Source organism: Schistosoma mansoni (genome assembly GCF_000237925.1).
Source record: "Schistosoma mansoni, WGS project CABG00000000 data, supercontig 0206, strain Puerto Rico, whole genome shotgun sequence".
NCBI lineage: Eukaryota > Metazoa > Platyhelminthes > Trematoda > Strigeidida > Schistosomatidae > Schistosoma > Schistosoma mansoni.
This window is the reverse complement of record NW_017386078.1, coordinates 402,994-421,976: the sequence shown is the minus strand read 5'-3', so window position 1 is coordinate 421,976 and position 18,983 is coordinate 402,994. Positions and strand designations below refer to the sequence as shown.

Sequence of the window (18,983 nt, the reverse complement as noted above, 5' to 3'; positions counted from 1 at the left end):
TGAGAATTTTAATGCTTCAACATTAATGATCTGAATTCAAGACCTTCAGTAGTAGTTTAAGTGATGGCCGATTTACATAATACCTTTGATGTTTCTTTTTCTTTAGATATGATGAATTACGTTCCTAATAATGATAAACGTTTACTGTTGTTTAGTTGATATATTTATTTTATTGTTTTAGGTACCACTTCATTTATTTAGTAATATGTAGAATAAATCTAGAAAATCAAACAAGAAAAGTCAAGAAGCTCAACAACCACTTATATACTACAGTGAAATGGTTTATTTGAATAGCACTTAGACACTATAGGTATTTAGAAATAAGCGGTTTGAAAATATGAGCCCATAACTGAAAGTTGAAATTGCTAATATATTACTATTGCTAATGCTATTATTACTACTAACATTATCAAGATATTACAAAACAGACAATACAAACAGATGGCATACATTCATATTTATTGCCTTACTGCTCCTACTTATGTAATTCCCTGGAAAATGGCTTTTTATTGAGACTAAGGAAAACCCATCCGAAAGCTAGTTATTAATGGTTAGATAATTATTACCAAGTAAGGACATTTGTTCACATTTTCACCCTTATTTTCTTTTTCAGTCTGAAAATGACAGAGGTTTTACAAAACAGATCGATGAATATGATCAAGCAAACAAAAGCAACACGCAACAAAGTATTTGAATTTAATTTCAATTTAGTCATACAAGTTTCCATAGAAATAATATAATCATCATCACATTAAAACTTTTAAAATGCTTGATACAAAGTTGTTTGAAACTCGAGGTTTGTTCGACTCTAATCATTTAAATGCACAACAATTAACATTATATAAGATATTGTTTAATAATACTTGTAAATATATAAATGATTGGAGACATTACTGATTTATAAATCATACCTAATACACGTTTGATACTATTCTCATATTCGACCAATTCAGTTTGAACAATATGCTTCTTTAATAAGACATTTTTCTTTTCATTATACAATTCCATAGGAGATAAGGAGCATAGTTGTTTACGATATCTGTGAATAAATGATACATGAAACAACTGTTCATAGCAAATTGATAAAAACAAAAAAAATATATAGTACATAAAGAGAGTGAACGAACAAAAGTATCCTATAGTTGACATTTATTAATATACACACAGAGCAAGTCAAGGCTTCTATAACTGTTATTATACATATCAAAAATTTTAAAGGTGAATGAGAGGAATTACCAATTGTGTCTCCGAGTTGGATTTATTTGTAAGTAAACAGGGAAAAAATATGAAAAATGACAGTTCAGGATTTACTGCGAATAAAATTCAGTTTTCGATTAGTAACAAAATTCAAGTAAATGATAATGATTAATTGACATGAGAGGTAGTTTTAATATATAATCAGATACAAACAATATTGAATTGCATGGTTGGATGACGAAATAAAAATGAATGAATAAAATATAAACAAAAAATGAAAACAGAGCTAAGAAAGTCATACGAGAATATTAAGCAGCTATACGATGATGATGAGACAGATAATTGAAAAGGATGGCTCGTATCCAAACTACATTCTACATCAAGCGATACAAGAATTATCTTATGTATACACAGATTAAGGTTGAGAATGTGGATTCTCAAGGCCCTCGTAACTTGACCTTCATATCACTGAAAGCGGTATAACTAGTTTAAATTGAGCAAATTTAAATAATTCTGAAAAATTGATTACGTTTTGCTATACAACTTATTCAAATGTAATTACAACACTGACACTTTAGATGTAATAGCCAGCAAGTATTAGGTCATACTCAATTTAGATTATATATTCTGTAAACGGTGAATCCATATTCTGTCTAAGGTTTAAGAACTAAGCATATAACTGACAAATGAATTAGTTTTATACACAATTTTAAAACTTTATACAGGTAATCTATTATTTCCAACTCTTTTATGAATAATTTAAAATGAATGATAATTAGTTTGATAGTGTATAAAGTTATATAATAAATAATACTATTCGGTTACATATGACATTTTTATGTATTTTTTTAACGTTGTTATAGTTTAGAATCATTTCTTTCATTCATTAACTATGATATCCGACATTGTGCAGTTTTTTGTATAAAGAACACTGCTAGCCTATAAACAGTTTATTGACAGAAAAGTTTAAAATCTCATAGTAATATTTTTTTATTCGATCTAAAGTAACGGTTGAAATGTTACTAATATTGTAGTGTTTATATATCAATAACCTAAACAGGATTAAAACAAAACTCTATACAATGATAATACTAATGATCCTATAACCAATAAATATAACAAGCACTTAGTTACGCAATACAATTAGCTTATTTAGTGGAGACATTTGGACACTCCTACTGTGAATGAAGAGTAAAAATAAAACACCCTCCTTTTCTCTTTGTCCTATACGCGTACCAGAAATACTCTGCAATACGATATTGATCCCAGTAGAATAAGTATAATAAAGATGTAAAACTACTGTCTACATCAATATATTTGGTGTCGGCAGAATAAGAGATAAAACGCAAACTAAGTCATTAGCCAAGCAATAGAGAGATAACAGTTTGAAGAGTGAGACAAAATAGGAGGAAATTAGGCAGGAAAAACACAAAGTTCAACTCCACACAATAAATTAAATAAATATAAACTTTAATAGCTTTTGGAGATTTGAACATTCCCTAAACACTATAACAACAAATTTCCGCATAATGGTTTTTAAGGTCTTGTTAAAATAAAAAACATATACCATTTGAGCACCGAAGCACACGCGCACACACTGTATAGAGAAAAGATTAGAACAAATAAGAAAAAAGTACATCGGTCTAAATACATCTGGGGTCAGTCAACTGAAAATTTTCGATACTTGCTAGTTAGTTAGTTAAATATAACGGTAATAATTCTCACGAAAATAATGTTTATTTTGCCCGCAAATATTTTTTTCTAAAGTTCAACAGTAATAAGAATCCAATAGGACTGATGAACTTAAATAAAATTATTATAATGAACAATAATTTAAAATATAACTCATTTTCTTCAGATACATCGTTTTTTTCCACCTTAATATAATTGGGCTAAATGATGGATATTATTGTATTAGAATCTGTTAAAACAGATTTGTTATGCTCAAGGACATTTTTATTGAAAGAAAAATGAATAAAGGTATAAGATGTAAGTGTACTGGTAGATTTAAGTAATATGGTGGTTTTTGTTTTCCTTTTTAACAGTAACAAAAGAGGAAAATGTACTTTTTTCGCTTTGATATTCGTTTAGTTTTGTGTTACATTTTTTCCCTTCTTATTGAATAATTCGCAAATTTTACGGTCGTCGGTATCTGCATTCACTCTTTTCTCTTTACAACTAAATAGCATTTAATTAATTAAGATATAATTCTGATAAGATTAAAAAACTGTACAGTTTAGATTTAAGGTCACTATCTCTGTGAAACGAATGTGAAAATGTTCATGAAATACACTGATAAAGAAAACGGACAGATAAAGTTTATTCGAGCCATTCAGTACTAAATGTCATTAGTTGAATTAAAAATTAAAAAGAACACTGAAAATTACTCAATTTATTTTAATCTAATGTGTCAAGAAAAGATTAGCTCAAATAGCTAAACTGTTCAATAGATCTGTATTCACACAAATAGATATGTACATATGCTCTTCTTCCCAAAATAATCACCACATATCAAAAGACTAATAATGATATTCGTATTATTAGCGATGATAGTGGTAACTAAATGCACCTCCATTATGCAATATACCATCAATTGGTTTACTGATAAAACTAAATATACATAACTTTGAATATTTTGAACAATGAATATAAACAACTTACTATATTTCCTATTTATCGCTCGGCGAACCGCATGTTGACAAAACTGTTCAAATTACTATTAGTACTAGGGGAGGTCATCTCTGATTATCAGAACAAAAAGTGTTTTGTCCTGTTGCTACACTACACTCAGTGGTACATGTTGCCTAGCAAATATTGACAGAAAAACCCTTGAACTCAGTTTATTTGTAACCATTTGGCTGATTTAGTTTTCAAAGTATTTTAATTCGATAACCAGCTATTTCTGAATGTTAATCTGTAAATAATTCCCCTAGTGTGTTCGAACCCTGATCAGGTTATTGTCCAGCAATGAAAGTAACGTTACAACTGTAATATATGTTAAGACAGTATGTACCCCCCTTAAAAATTTATTTTTGTTACATATTTATGAATGGTAGATAAAAGCGTGATTCCAAACAACGAGTAAAGTCAATAAAGTCTAAAATATGTCAGCAAAACAATGATTAATTACGGATGTAAAAGAATCGGCTTTCAAATATGGTCTCTTCTATTAGCTACAGAGTGGCGAAATTATATAGCACTAAGAGAACAACAGAATAACATCGGTCCAATGACTTATAGAATGAAAGAGTTGCAATTAACTGTTTCGATTTCCCTCGATAATCTTCGAATTTTAGGAATCAAACTATAGAATTCTGGGACCATATGTTGAGGAGATAATTTTCGAGCTGTTAAGCTAAATTATGAGATCTATATGCCCCACTAGAACTACTCACTCATCTTTCAACTTGATATTTTCACTTAAGCAAAACACCAGACTGATTCAAAAAGGTACAACTTATAATAAAAGCTTTAGAATGCATACCTCTAGCTTAGTTCGAAATTAAAATGTTGTGTACAAAAGTGAATACATCCACAATAAGGCCTAACTGACCTTAAATTGGTTTTTCGGATGTTAGTAAATAGAAGAAATAGGAGAAAATAAGTATCTAACGTTTTTCATTTTTTCTCAGAATTTGACTATCATTTATTGACAATGAGAAGTCAGAAAAAAATGGTGAAAATCGTTATAAAACAAAAATCTACGAGTAAGAAAGAATAAAACGTCTTACAATTGAATGTTGTGGTCATCCGGTCTCATAAGTGATTTTCGATGGTTGAAATTAAATGGAAAACTTGGATTTTGATTGTTTTCAATTGTCACAAGACTATGATTTTCTGATGATCGTAAATTACAATTTCTTTGCTTAACTTTAACTGGGAAGCTAGATTCTTTATTCTTATATACAGTTTCAAATGTACTGGAATCAGAATCATAACTTATATTATGAATATTATCTTGTAAAAGGGTCGGAGATGTGATTTTTGGAGTGTTTAGAAATTCTATTAATTTATTTGAAACCGTTACATTTGGTTGTTCATCTGTGGATTGTTCATTTACATCAACTATTGAATCTTTATTGGGCACTTTTAAACGAGACAAATTCATTCCAAATGGGAATTCACTACAGATCCCATATCGAGAAGAAATAAGACGTTTAACCTGACGATACCGCTCATATATAGGTTTCATGATTCGTTTCGATCTAGGAGTTTTTGGTCGTCCATAAAGACCTTCAAAATATAAAAGACTTTTTTGAATATCATATTTCTCTTGTTCAATCTGAAATATTCAAAAGAGAAAGCATACATTTCAGCGGTTTTTAAAAGGTGAACATATTTTCAATACCATGTTAGGCAACAAAAAGTGTAGTATTTCTGCTAGCAATTATGATAAATACAAATAAATAAAAGTGCTCTTAGAAATCATGTTTATATTTTAAAAGTACAACCAAATTAATCCTAACAAAGTAAAAAATACTAGTAAGAACAGTACACTACAATAAAAGAATAAATTCTCAAAGTTTACACCAAAATAAAATAAAACCGATTATCACCATGTCAATCAGATATCAGTTAACACAGACAACCGAAAAGAATGATATTTAAACGAAGTGAGAAGAACAAAATTTACAAAAAAATATGAACTAGTTATATTTCAAGGCTTTTCAATAGTTGAAAAAAGGGCCTAAATCCACATGAGTGATATTGTTAGTAAAAAGTTTTACATACCGTAATCAACGAAGTTTAGTTTGAAATAAAATAAGAAACAGGAAGAGGAAACAACATGTTTAACATGACAATAGTTAAGATTGAATAATATTTATATTATATAGTTGAGATCATGAGTCAAATGAAGCTAGACCACCATGGAAAACCTGGAAACACTGGGCGGCTGCTTCGTCCTATTGTGGGACTCCTCAGCAGTGCGCATCCACGATCCCGCCTCTCGAGATTCGAAACCAGGACCTACCAGTCTCGCGCCAGAGCACTTAACCGACAAACCACCGAGCCGGCTGGTATCCAACGGTGTTAATGTCTAACTTCAACCAATCTACGAAATCGAGCAACCATTCACCAATGTCTTCAGTGAGTTGATATCTCCCAACAGACCTGGTTGAACTCCGCTCGTTAGTCCTTCTCACTAGAACTCTAGGAACGCGCACTGTTGAGGAGTCCCACAATAGGACGAAACGGCCATCCAGTGCTTCCAGGTTTTTCATGGTGGTTTAGCCTCAATTGACTAATGATCTCAACTATATAAAATTACTAAAATCTCCACAAAACCCCCTTCTGATAATATTTATATGTTGAAGTCATTATAAAGAATAGGTTGAAATTTCAAGTGATATTGATTATCAGAAAAGAATTGGTTTAGGTGTATAACTTGGCCTAATGTAAATTAGTCGTGAAACATCTTAGTAAGTATTATTCCAACTGACTAAAATAGTGAAAAACGTGAAAGAGAACTTTAGTATTCTCCAAAGTAGTTGATAAGTGTTAAAAAGTAGGATGTCTAAGTTAAACTTTTGGTTTAAACCTTGTTGTAAACAAGACTTCTTTAACACTAATTGTAAACGGTATTGACATTATAACATATAGTTCGTAAAAACCTTATAAAATCGGTTTAGTTGATCAATTTGATCTAAACAAGAACAAATGAGATAGCAAATTTGTTCTGTTTTCTGGCTTTTATCAGAATTTGTGATTCAGTTAATCAACTGAAAAACTAGAAAATGTTATATTAACAATGATGGGAATGAATTATTTAGATCTATTGTTATTCTTCTGAAAAAGTTGTTTTAAGAATAATATTTGGGAAGATATTACTATCATATGATTCAACCCATGAATCCACAAATGGATGGTAGATTGTTGTGCAATATCCATAAATTATTGGAGTTAGCTACATTAACTACTGGATGCCGATCCAGTGGTCTAAAGGTCCATTATATTATAAATCTTGAAGGCCTCGGGTTCCGCCCCCTGTAGGATATTGGATGCTCACTGATGGGGAGCTACGTACTAGGATGAAACAGCTGTCCAGTACTTCCTGGTTTTCACCAGTTGTTTGAATAAAGTCAGTCCGTGACGCAAATAATAAAATACTTCTGTCAAATAATTGTTAAAAAAAATCTTGAAATGATAGAAAAAGCACAACGTCAAACACTTATCCAACATACCGAATTCAACGAGGATATATGATTCCATTATTTATTAAATTACTTACTTGATCCCAATTCATTTCACTTAGTCGTTCAGGACGATTACAATATTGACGTTGTTTAGATAATGCAGCGCATAAAAGTTCATAGAATGTTTCAATAGATATGAGTGATGAATTTGATTGTTCCAATACTACATCGCCAGCTTTATCATCTTTATCACCAACACTATGATTTTTAGAATTTTCATTGAAATCTCTTAAATCTTTCAACAATAGTGATGAATATTTTCTTAAGAAAGAATGATATTTTATTGAAGATGTATGACCGTTTGATGAAAATGAATTTACTCGTCTAATGACTGAAATAACTGAAGTATTTGATTCTTCTTTATTAGAAAATAATAAATTTTTAGATATTTTTACCGGAACATTATTTAATTTTTCTTTATTAATCAATTTGAATGTAGGTAATGCTTTTATGCTCGATAATTCATCCTACAATATTGTAATAAGACAAGAAGTAAAGGAAACAATCAAAATAGAAGATCAAGTAACAAGATAAGAATGTTTCATGCAAATAATTGAATACTTCTATACTGGTAAATTGTAAACAGCTGAATAAACATTCTTATCGTATATATACATTTAGAAGATAATTTATATGGTAATATGAGATCATATATAATACTACTAATTATATTATTATTTACATGTGTTTATTGTTTGACATCATCTTGCATAAATTAAAAAAGAACTACACGAACAATGAATGCTGGAAGTATAAAACCACAGAAGTTGCTTGATATAATAAATAAAAAAATGAATAAACCTAAACAGCAATAAGCATTATCTCTAAATATCATGATAATACCATATATAAATAACTTTCGTTATCCTTTTTTCTACAGATAATCATTATCAGCTTCATATATGAAAGTTCTATTCACTAAATCTAGAAAGTGTTCTTTACAAAAAAGAAACGATAAATTATGATACATGAATTAATGAATATATATGACATTCAAATATCAAAGTTGCGATGCCGAAAGAATGATGAACATAGGCTCCAGGATTTTTAACAAACGAATACAGGTTAATTATCTCTTGTCACTGGCTATGAATAACAACTGGAAAGGATTGTCCAGGACAGGGTTTGATAGAGAATACTGGTGGGCGGCCTATGCACCTCCACGAAGGGTAACAGGCGTAAGTAAGTAAGTAAGTAAACTGGCTATGACTACAATATAAACATCAACTTCATCAGTCATTGCAAATTAGATGAAAGTTTTCAGACTGTTTCTTTAGTCGATTAACTGTTTCAAACAGTATACCTGGGTAGTCTTACATCCTTCACATAAATTATGTTGAAAATTTATCCAGATGTTTTACTTCTCTACTGATCATTATTTCACTAAGCTACTCCTTTCTTAATTATAAATTACATCAAGCCACTTAACAGTTGCGTTCCGAAATATCCAAACAGAAAAAGCCTTTAAGTTAGGCGATTTTACATTTGCACTAAATTTCAGGGTCGAAAACAGACGGCTATAATTACAACTCCAAAATGTTTGGATGTTAATATCTGCTACGTCTTAGGAAAACGTAGTTACGGTCCAAGTGAAAAATAGAGAAGAGGTTTTACACCTGTTTATTAAAGATTTACGTCTCACGCTAGTTGATTGAGTACAACCCAACAACCAAATGCAATTTTGTCCTCGGCCTTGGGCATATATATATATATATATATATATATATAGAGAGAGAGAGAGAGGCTAAAAAGCAAATGATAATTTTCAGTGAGCCACAGATATCTTGGCTTTTAACTCTGACGAAAACGATAGTTATGTGATTAGATATCTACGGGTCAAATAACCTCAATTAATTCACCATGAAGAGAATAGTGGGTCAGTGTTCAGTGATCCTCTTTATCATATGCGTTAAAACTCTGAAAATTCTAACGGTATTCAGCAAGGGATAAAGGGATTTATGATGTCAATATTATGTAGGAAAGTGAATACGTTATTTAAAGAGATACTTATGTTAAAGTATTTTAAGATGGATCTTTGATAAAACTTGTTCTTGTTAAGTAATTGGGTTTTTATCGAAAATGAAGATAGGGTCTAAATATTTACCGACCTTATTATCAATATTGTAAACTAAGTGAAATCAAGGGAAAATTCGGTTACTTTGGAATAAATGTAACAAATATTAGTAGTAAAAATATCAGATTTAACATAACTTACTATGGCTAAATGCTGTAACGAACTGTATTTCAGTTTTGTCCTTTGTGGCAATTGGTTTTTGAAACACAATAAATTCGGTTCACTGTAGGTTTTAGTCGATAAATTTAACAAACATCCTAATCCCATTGTATTCAAGGTCCTTTTGAATTGTTGTGTACTATCAGAGATGTAACTAGAATATTTTGCTGATTTTACAAAATAATCTAATTTATTTAATTGAACTCTATGAGATCTGGTATCTTCCTCATTTTGATTTGATATTGGGGATCGATCAGAAACTGAATCCTGTTGTTTTATCCTCTGCTTTGTAATCACTTGATTTCTTTCAGGAGACTAAATAATCAAAAATAAGTTTTTTTGGTTTAGAAAAAAAACAAGACTACATTTTGTTAAAAAGAATAAATGAGGATAAGTAAAATATGGTGCAATATTTTCTTGTTTGTGTAAAGCTGAGTCTAAACATACAATTTCGATTAATGACAGAAATGTTACAATTCATTGATTAAAAAGCTATCATTTATCCATACTTTTATCTTTCACATTCTCATAGTTATTAGGATAATCCGATAAGTAAATGATTATAAAAATCTATCATAAACTTGAAAGGATAGAATTTTGTGAATGGACTTAATAAAATAAAGTTGCATGCATATTTAGTCGACTGAAAATGTTCTGGGAAGACGTGTTCACATAGTTCGGAAAATTAGATGTAACATTTCAAGACTTCAAATATCAAACAACCTTTAACTGTTAACACATTATTTAACAGTCTCTCTCTTCACTTTTATGCGTACAAATTACAAGTTGACCACCTACTACTTCTTGAAAGCTGTTTTACGAATCAGAGAGTAGTGCTGTTTGGATGAGAGTTGGACAGTATCTGCTACAAACAGGCTATCATATGATCAAACTAAGTATACAAAGTTTTAATGCACAATGGGAAACTTTTACCTAATACACACACATTCTTATATTTAAATGTAATTTTTGTAACTTTTCAACATAACAGCGAGGAAACACAAATAAACTGGAAAAAGAGTACATAAAAATAAGTATTATTATAATATACCAAAGATTTCGAATTAAATGAAAGTGAATAGTTTTATCTGAGATACAGGCTATCAGTCACATTATCTAGCACCAAATGCCTATGAACAAGAATAATTTTTTGTACGGTAAAAACCAACAGACAATTACTTAGTGGTTAGTGCTATCTCTAATATAATGTAAATACCAAAATTTCTTAGGAAATAATGTATCACCAAACAGTGATGTAATTCTGTACTACAGAAAATTCAGATAAAAAGTTTAAATGGGGTTATTCGTCATTATTCTTAATTTGATCTGTTAGATGCATGGTCCTCAGAAAAGAAATAAAATTGAGAATACTACAATATTTGTGTCCATAAATTAAGATACAATACTGTAAGTCACACAGTTCCATTCTTCATAAACTCTGCTACATTAGGCAATAAAAAAGACTATTGGTAGATAGATAGATCAAATAGTCAACGGTGTTGGAATTATTCTTCAAGACTTAGGGGAGATATATACATAATAACAGTTGAATTCACGAGTCAATCTAAGATAGACCACCAATGGGAACCTGAAAGCACTGGATGGCCGTTACATCCTAGTATGGGACTCTTCAACAGTGCACAACTACGATCCCTCATGCAGGACCCGAACCCAGTACCTTCGGTATGGAGCACGAATGCTTAACCTCTAGACCACTGAGCCGGCATTCGATGGTGTTAATATCTAACTTCAATCGACCCATGATCTTGCGCAACCCTTCATCCATTGTCTGTCTCACACGCGACAAGTATTGGACTCTACTGGTCACGACTTCTCACTAGAAGAATCGTTGATGAGTAGTACTGCTGAGTTTCATACTATGACGGAACGGCCGTTCAGAGCCTCCAGGTTTCCAATCAAAAGTTACAAATTTTTTCTCTGTAAGTTACTAAAATATTTTAGAGCTTACAGAAAGCTTCCCGGAGTTTAGAGCAGATTCATTTAAGTGTTCATTGTTTGCCTTTGAAGAAAGCGATAATAAATTAGGAGGGCATGATCCACGATCTTTAGGTTTATGAATAAAGGAATGAATTGGTTTAACGGTTACTGAACAAACAGAATTTGACTTTGATCTCAGAGTAATTGAAGCGGTATGATTAGACAATATCGGACTAGTCGGTGTACTATGAGTGTATTTATTTGGTTGATGCGTAGTGTCATATTGAAGAGTTCCAAATTCGAAAGACTTATTTTGCTTATTTTCAATTTCAGTATTAGGACCATCTGCGTGATCTTGGTTAGGGTGAGAATGACCAAATACACAAAGTGGTATTTCTAATTGGCGAAATACAGTAGATATCGGCTTAACAAAACTTGATACTGGATTTCTTTTTGCAGAAACTGTACAATCCATTTCATTTATTGAATAAGGAAAGCTGCTGGAGTGGCTGGGATAATCTAATTCCTAGAAGGAACATAAAGAAAAAACAAGAATGTGATGGCAAAACGGAAATTTTGAGCTACTGTGAAAAATATAATTTTGCGTTAATTTATCATTGAAACATATAGATTAGTGGTATATAAATATTAGAAGGATAATATCTCGGATAGTTAGTTAATTAAGGATGACAAAAGAAATAGTCACCATGAATATTGTACAATGATTGATTATTAGATAAAAACCCTGTTTTCTCCTGACGACCTTCAACCCCCTAGTATGAATATTGTGATTGTCGATTCGCAATTTTCATAAAACTCATACCATTAATGGGGTTCAAAACTGTGATGGCCAACAGTTCCTACCTCTTACCTAAATAACGATGGAACCCAAGTATGATGGTATTTTGAAAAAAGAAGAGAATAGATAATTAACAAATCCATATTGTGACTGCATGTGCTAACGAGAATGTTTCGAAAGTATATCACTAAAACGGAAGGCTCATGAATAGGGTGAACTGCCGTTGGAAAACTATAAATGCCTCAAGATGTATTAACGACTGATCATGTTGAATAATATACTTAAGGCAACGCAAAGTACGTAGAAGAAAGTACAAAATGAGAATTTCAGATCTAATACTGACGAAAAATCAAAACACAAAGTGAGAGTATTTATACAGCACGTTTATATGACCGTCAGTTAGTCAATAAAATTAAATACTGAAATACTTGGTAAAAACTAAGAGGTAATACTCAATTAAGATATTTGGAGACGAAAGTCTAATAATTTCTTTCAGGTTGCCTGAAGATGAGTAAAATAAAATCCTATTCAGATTCACAGTAGCGTTTAAAATACAGGATGTAATTGGTTAATTCCACTACTCTGTTCAACTATAACCCCAAAAATACTAATTTTAGGTAATTTCTTTGTTAAATCAATACAATTTGCTAACTCTGATAATATTTCAGAAAAGTTACGTAATAGTTACACATTAGGAAAACACTTTTGAACAAAATTCAAATGTAGATAACACTGAAATGAAAGTATCAGATACAGAACACTGCTTTCATTTATGTAGAGCGGGATATTCATAGTTACATATTTAAACATTATTAAACTAACCTGCTTCACAGAGAAGGACAAAACATGAGTATCGGAACATTGGTTTATCGCCTGAGTCAAAATATTCTTTACAACTGGAGATGGTTGCTTATTACCAACCAAATCGGCAAACTCATTGTTAGCAGCCGGCATTTTCATGTATGAATGACTTGTGCTAACTGGCATAGGAGTAGACGTATGCGTTGAATTTGCTGTATCTTGTACTCTAGCTTCATTAAAATCATCCTTCTGCAAATTTATAAGTCGGTAAGTATTTTTAGTATTCGGAAACCGATACCCATTATATTCCAAAGTATTTGATACAACGTTGTTATGTTGTTGGGACTGACTACAAAGATCTTGACCATAAACTGACACACAAGAATCCGTAAACTGAGGCGGAGTTTGTACGGTCTTATTTTCCACAGAAGGCATGGAATTCCAAGTACTGATTGGATAGACACTTGATTCTTTGATTGTATGTTTGCGATGACTGAAAGTTCTTTTTATTTTATTGGGATCGTCAGTGACGTGAGCGAAACGAATCACTTTATTGAATAAACTGTCACCTGTTGAAGCTTTGTTTGACGATCTTGATAACATACTGGAAACACGTAACTTTTCTCTTGGGTTCTCTTCAACAAGGTTGGGCTTCTTATTACAATTTGACATATGAGTTGAAATAGTAAAACAATCATCAAGTTGTGTTTCGAAGCTCAGTGCCTCTAAAGAACGGGATGTAGCTATGGACGAAATAATATTTGTGATATCCAAGGCAAGTTGTTCTGATGTCCTGAGTAAAAAGATAAGAACCACAAGGATTAATGGATATTATGGTCATAGAACACATAAGATATTACCGGAATCCTAGTAAACCAAGTAATTTGGTAGAAATCTCTAAAAATTCCGAACCATATTCTAATTACCAATGGCTTACTTTGTGTAAAGCGCTTCTGGACCTGAGTCTGAAACTTCTTCAGCATTCTCTTCTTCATTATAGGAAACTGAATTGCTTCTACTCACAAAAGTTGGGGTACTAGAAACTTCGAAAGTGATTGGGATGGGTGTTGGTGAAGCTGATGGACTAATAAGAAATTCTTTGTATTGGCGAGATGAGACGTTGTTTTGAAATGGAGAACTGACACTAGAGAGATTACTGTCAACTGTAACACCACACATTGAATCTGGTATACTGTGACCAGGATTTGTTCGGGGAATCTTTGGCTCACTAGAAGAATGGTCATGTGACATCCACACATAGTTATCTGGTCCAGGTTTAAGTGTATTTTTAGAAGCCAGGGGCAGAGCTTCCACAAAATGTGAGAATGTGTTTTCCTGTAGGCTACTAGTAATTCCTGGACTATTATTTTGGCTGGAACTCGTTGATATTTCGCTTGATGGCTGGATGCGATCTTCAAGAATCGGTAAAGCCGAGTTAGAGACGATTTCCGGTAGTTTAAACAGATGGTCCAACACGAAGAAGTCAGTCTTAGGGTGATGAACAAATATGGCATCATGGTATTGGATTAGTGAGGTCATTATGTAATTTGTCAAGCCCTGATTCTTTAGAACCTTAAAGTTAATTGAAAACAATAGTTTGTAAAAACGACATTTACAGTGAATGTATTACCTCATATTCATTTTATTATCAATCAAACTATTACAAGAATGATAGATTCTTTATTATAATTCAATTATTAGGTCAATTTACATTATATTCAATAAAATAATACCTATAGAATGAAACAAAAACACATAGACATAACAGGTTTTAAGGTGTCACAACTTAAAAAGAGTAACAGGTCATTATGCTCACTTTATAAATAACTAAAACTAATCACCAGTATAAACGTAAAATTATGATGGTGGTTAGCAGTAGTTACTGAGATCCGTTATTCGGAGAAACATAGACGTTCCCTCAGACTAATCAAACATTAATTTCCATATATATATATATATATATATATATATATATATATATATATAGATAGATAGATAGATAGATAGATAGTTGGAACTGTTCGACAAGACTTAGAGTTATTGAATCATATGGAGTCCTGAAGAATATGCAACTCAGTGGGTGGAGGTGTTATCGGAGCTTAATCACAGTAGCAGCCAGTAAGAGTGTTGTTATAGTGGTCCAGTATATTCCCATAAAAATTATAATGCACCTTGAAACTAAACGAAGTTAATGCTGGTTGTGTTTTTATGAATTTTCTTTATTTCTTCGTAGTATTGCTCTTTTATTTTCTGCCGCCTATATCTTTGAGTCCAAGATTACTAGGCACTTTATGTTAGGAAAGTAAAATTCTTTGATCTTCAAAAAATATCTGTGGGCCGTTATTAGGAATGGCATGGGCTTCACAAATCAAAGTTACAGGTAAATTGAGATATCCCCAACAGTATAATCAAGACATTTTGTAACAGCTAGTAAAAAATTAACTAAATAGGGTCTATTTCAGTTATCTTTAATCCACAGACCAGAATATCATAAATTTTTACAGAGATGGACCGCGATAATTCGCAAGTCTCTAAAAGACTAAGCTGACGTCAGATATAGTATCCCACACCACACACTAACGTTTCTTGTATAGTTGCGTGACTAGGGACCACTCTACAAAGATTTCGACAAGATGTTTCTTTGAAACGGCAGACAGTTTGGGATGAAATAAAGGTCATCTAACTACCTCTTTTTGTCATTTTAGCTGACAAGTGACATGCCATAAATGATTTAAATAATACAGCTATCCAAATCAGCTAGTTAGAATAAATGTGATAAATCCCATTTTGGGGCTGCATAACTACATCAATTAGGATAATCCAATTATGTATTAAGATCACACTACGCAATACCAAGGAACGTCAGCATTCACTGGTCATTTTGTGTTAAATACTGAATGATCCACTATTTTATTTGTGTGCATTTTCCTCTTCAACTGCTTAAATCCTACTTTTACTTCTCCACCGATTAAGTGTACGACAGTTTACTCATGCAAAATGGTTCATTAATCTCATCCAATCTTCATTAAGCACGTACACCACGGTTTGGTTATACTAGTAAATCTACAGCATATACAAATATTAACTATATATATATATATACATATATATATATATATATATATATATATATATATATACGTTGACACAAATGATGTTTCTACGAATGATGAAGTATTATTTAAAATGAAAACTTGCCTGAAAACTCCAAACTGCAACGAAACACACAAGGACCGAAAATAATTCCTAAACTATTGCGCGACATTTAGTTGACAGGTTCGTTTTCTGCAATCTTGCTCAAAAACTTACACAAATATTTTAAGAGCTCGTAATTTTCATGCGCCAGTGTAAATAGTACAGTTTGTAGTTTAAGTATGTACACACTTAAGTCACTTGAATATTCTTTCGCAACCTGGAAACAATAAAAGTTGGTAAAAAGCGATGGATTTGGACAATTTTCTATAATTTAGTAGGGTTTTATTTCGAATGTAAAGACTAAATTTTTGTTTTACCTAAAGTAACCTAAATTTGTTTCAATATTTAGGGACATGACTGTAAGAATGACTGGAGTCAGACCAAAAAATATTGTGAATTCCTAATCCACCACATGAAACAATGCCAGAAATTAATATGACAAGATAATATTACAAATCGGAGTTAAAATGTGGTGGTAAGGTAGATCTAAGGTAATATTACTTCAGTCAACGAAGTCTGTTTCTCATAGTCCACCATCAATTATTGAACTATGAGTAGTGCCATATATGAGCTATTTTGTTACGGTGGTTTTAAATTGTTGGATTTTTAATGAAAGTGATAATCCCTCAGTGGTTTTCGTATTTTCTAAAATTTGTCCTTAATCTTCTTAATGAACACAGTACACAGTCAAATATTTCATCCTTGATATGAAAGACTTGAAACTAATATAGTCTCGGTCTTTGCGGTCTTCTACACTGCATATAAAGCTATAGAGTGCATTCATGACAGCTAGTTGGTAGATTATTCTATTGTAAGGCAATTGCAAAGCACAGCTACAAAGTGGAAAGAGGTAAAAAAAAATATTTAAGTTGTACAATGTGGTATTTCCATGGACCGACGAGTGCAATAATACAAGACTCTCTTACTGCTCCTCAAAATAACATGGCCAGAAAACTTATGATGTGATATCAAGGAAAAACTGTCGAAACACAAATTACTAAATGATCGAAAAAATCTAAAACGTTATAAGATGTATCGATACTCTTATCGTTAGTTTAGATCAGTCTGTCGAACGAAGCTTATATGTGGGACAGCTTCACCGGTAAGATCAAAAACCACTTTATTATAATACAAACCGAAAGTACTAGAGATATGAGATATGTTAAGTAAAATATGTCACCTTTATACACTTAAGTCCAAGTTTTTCCGGAACAAGTCCATCAGGAAGTTCACGAAGAAATAACTTTAAAACACCTGCCAAAGCATAAATATCAACATTTTCCAATGAACATAGATCGTCGGCTGCCGATATCTGGAATGTAGTTTTGAACCCGTCAATTAACTTAGCACTCCCATTAATGCGAAAAATTCCCTGTGAATTGAGCCCATAGTGAAGCAAATAATCGCAAATATTTTTAACTATTCGAGGCACTGGTTTTGTAGAATCTCTATCAAGCAGGACTTTTAACGGGACACCAAAGTTGTCTTCAGTTTGTACGAGTGTTTTCCGTTTAGACTTAGGGCTGCTATTTATTTTGCGAACAAATCGATCCATAATATGAAAATCATATAGTATTCCGCAACAATTTAGAACGAAACTACAATATTAATCGGCTAAAGATGAGATTCAAGTCACCATCTTCCAGATTCCCGGAAGCAACGAATGCTTGGCGGGTAACCTTGAGAGTGAAAAATATTTGATTTGCGAGCCCCTGTGAAGAGTACATTAAAATGCTTGCTAAAAACACTACAAGGACAGTGGCTGAATAACTTGAAACTGCAAAAACTTCATACACAAATCATCAACTACATAGATTTATAAAGGAGTAGGAGTAGCTCTATTCATTAGGAATGCTATTCCATTCACTATTATCGACAGTGTATCCCATGAGAGTGGGACGTATGGATTAGTTAGTTGCCGCTTGAAATGCAAGGGAGAAGGGCTGTTGCTTGGTTTGATCTATCGCAGTCCAAGCTGTGAGGTAAATGAGGTCCTGCTAAGCAGTCTCAACACTCGGTCACGAAGTGGTCGATGTCTAATCATAGGGGACTTTAATGCACCCATGGTGGACTGGGGAAATCTGAGAAATGAATAGTCAGATAATTCCTTCGAACAAGAACTTGTTGATGCGGTTATCACATGTGCTCTAGTGCAACATGTGAAAGAAGCAACTAGGTACGACCCGGGCTCTGCATCATCATTACTAGATCTTATATTGACTCACTATGAGGATAACGTTGCAAGCCTGGATTACATGCCACCCCTAGGCAAAATTAATCATGAAGTTTAAACCCTTGACTTCCATATAACTATAGATCACGAGCACGCCTCAGCTCAACCTAACGTCTGAAAAGCAAACATACCAGACATCATGCACTCAGCATCATCAGTAAATTGGATGATATACCCAGAGTCCTCAATCGAAACGGTTTGGGACGTATTCCGGAACTTATACTTAACAGTTACCGCCCCCCACATCCCTTGGACTACACCTAAGAAGCCGAGAAACTCCCCACCGTGGTTCAGTAGGGAGGTTCGCGTCCTTCTCCGTAAAAGAAGGAAAATAGGGGATAGATCTACGTTACTGGGGACTGACGAGGCAAAATCTCAGTATCAAAAAGCTCG

At 32.4% G+C, this 18,983-nt stretch overlaps 1 protein-coding gene across 1 annotated transcript; it reads right to left on the bottom strand.

Moving 5' to 3' along the window:
- Window positions 1-5,534: 5,534 nt before the first annotated feature.
- Smp_094890 (hypothetical protein) lies at window positions 5,535-17,912 on the bottom strand (the record flags this gene model as incomplete). Its single annotated transcript, XM_018793154.1, has 7 exons — window positions 5,535-5,884; window positions 7,427-7,626; window positions 9,720-9,939; window positions 11,594-12,088; window positions 13,184-13,955; window positions 14,100-14,734; window positions 17,538-17,912. 7 exons carry the CDS (start codon window positions 17,910-17,912, stop codon window positions 5,855-5,857), a joined length of 2,727 nt encoding a protein of 908 aa, XP_018647184.1. The 3' UTR covers window positions 5,535-5,854.
- Between the last annotated feature and the right edge of the window lie 1,071 nt (window positions 17,913-18,983).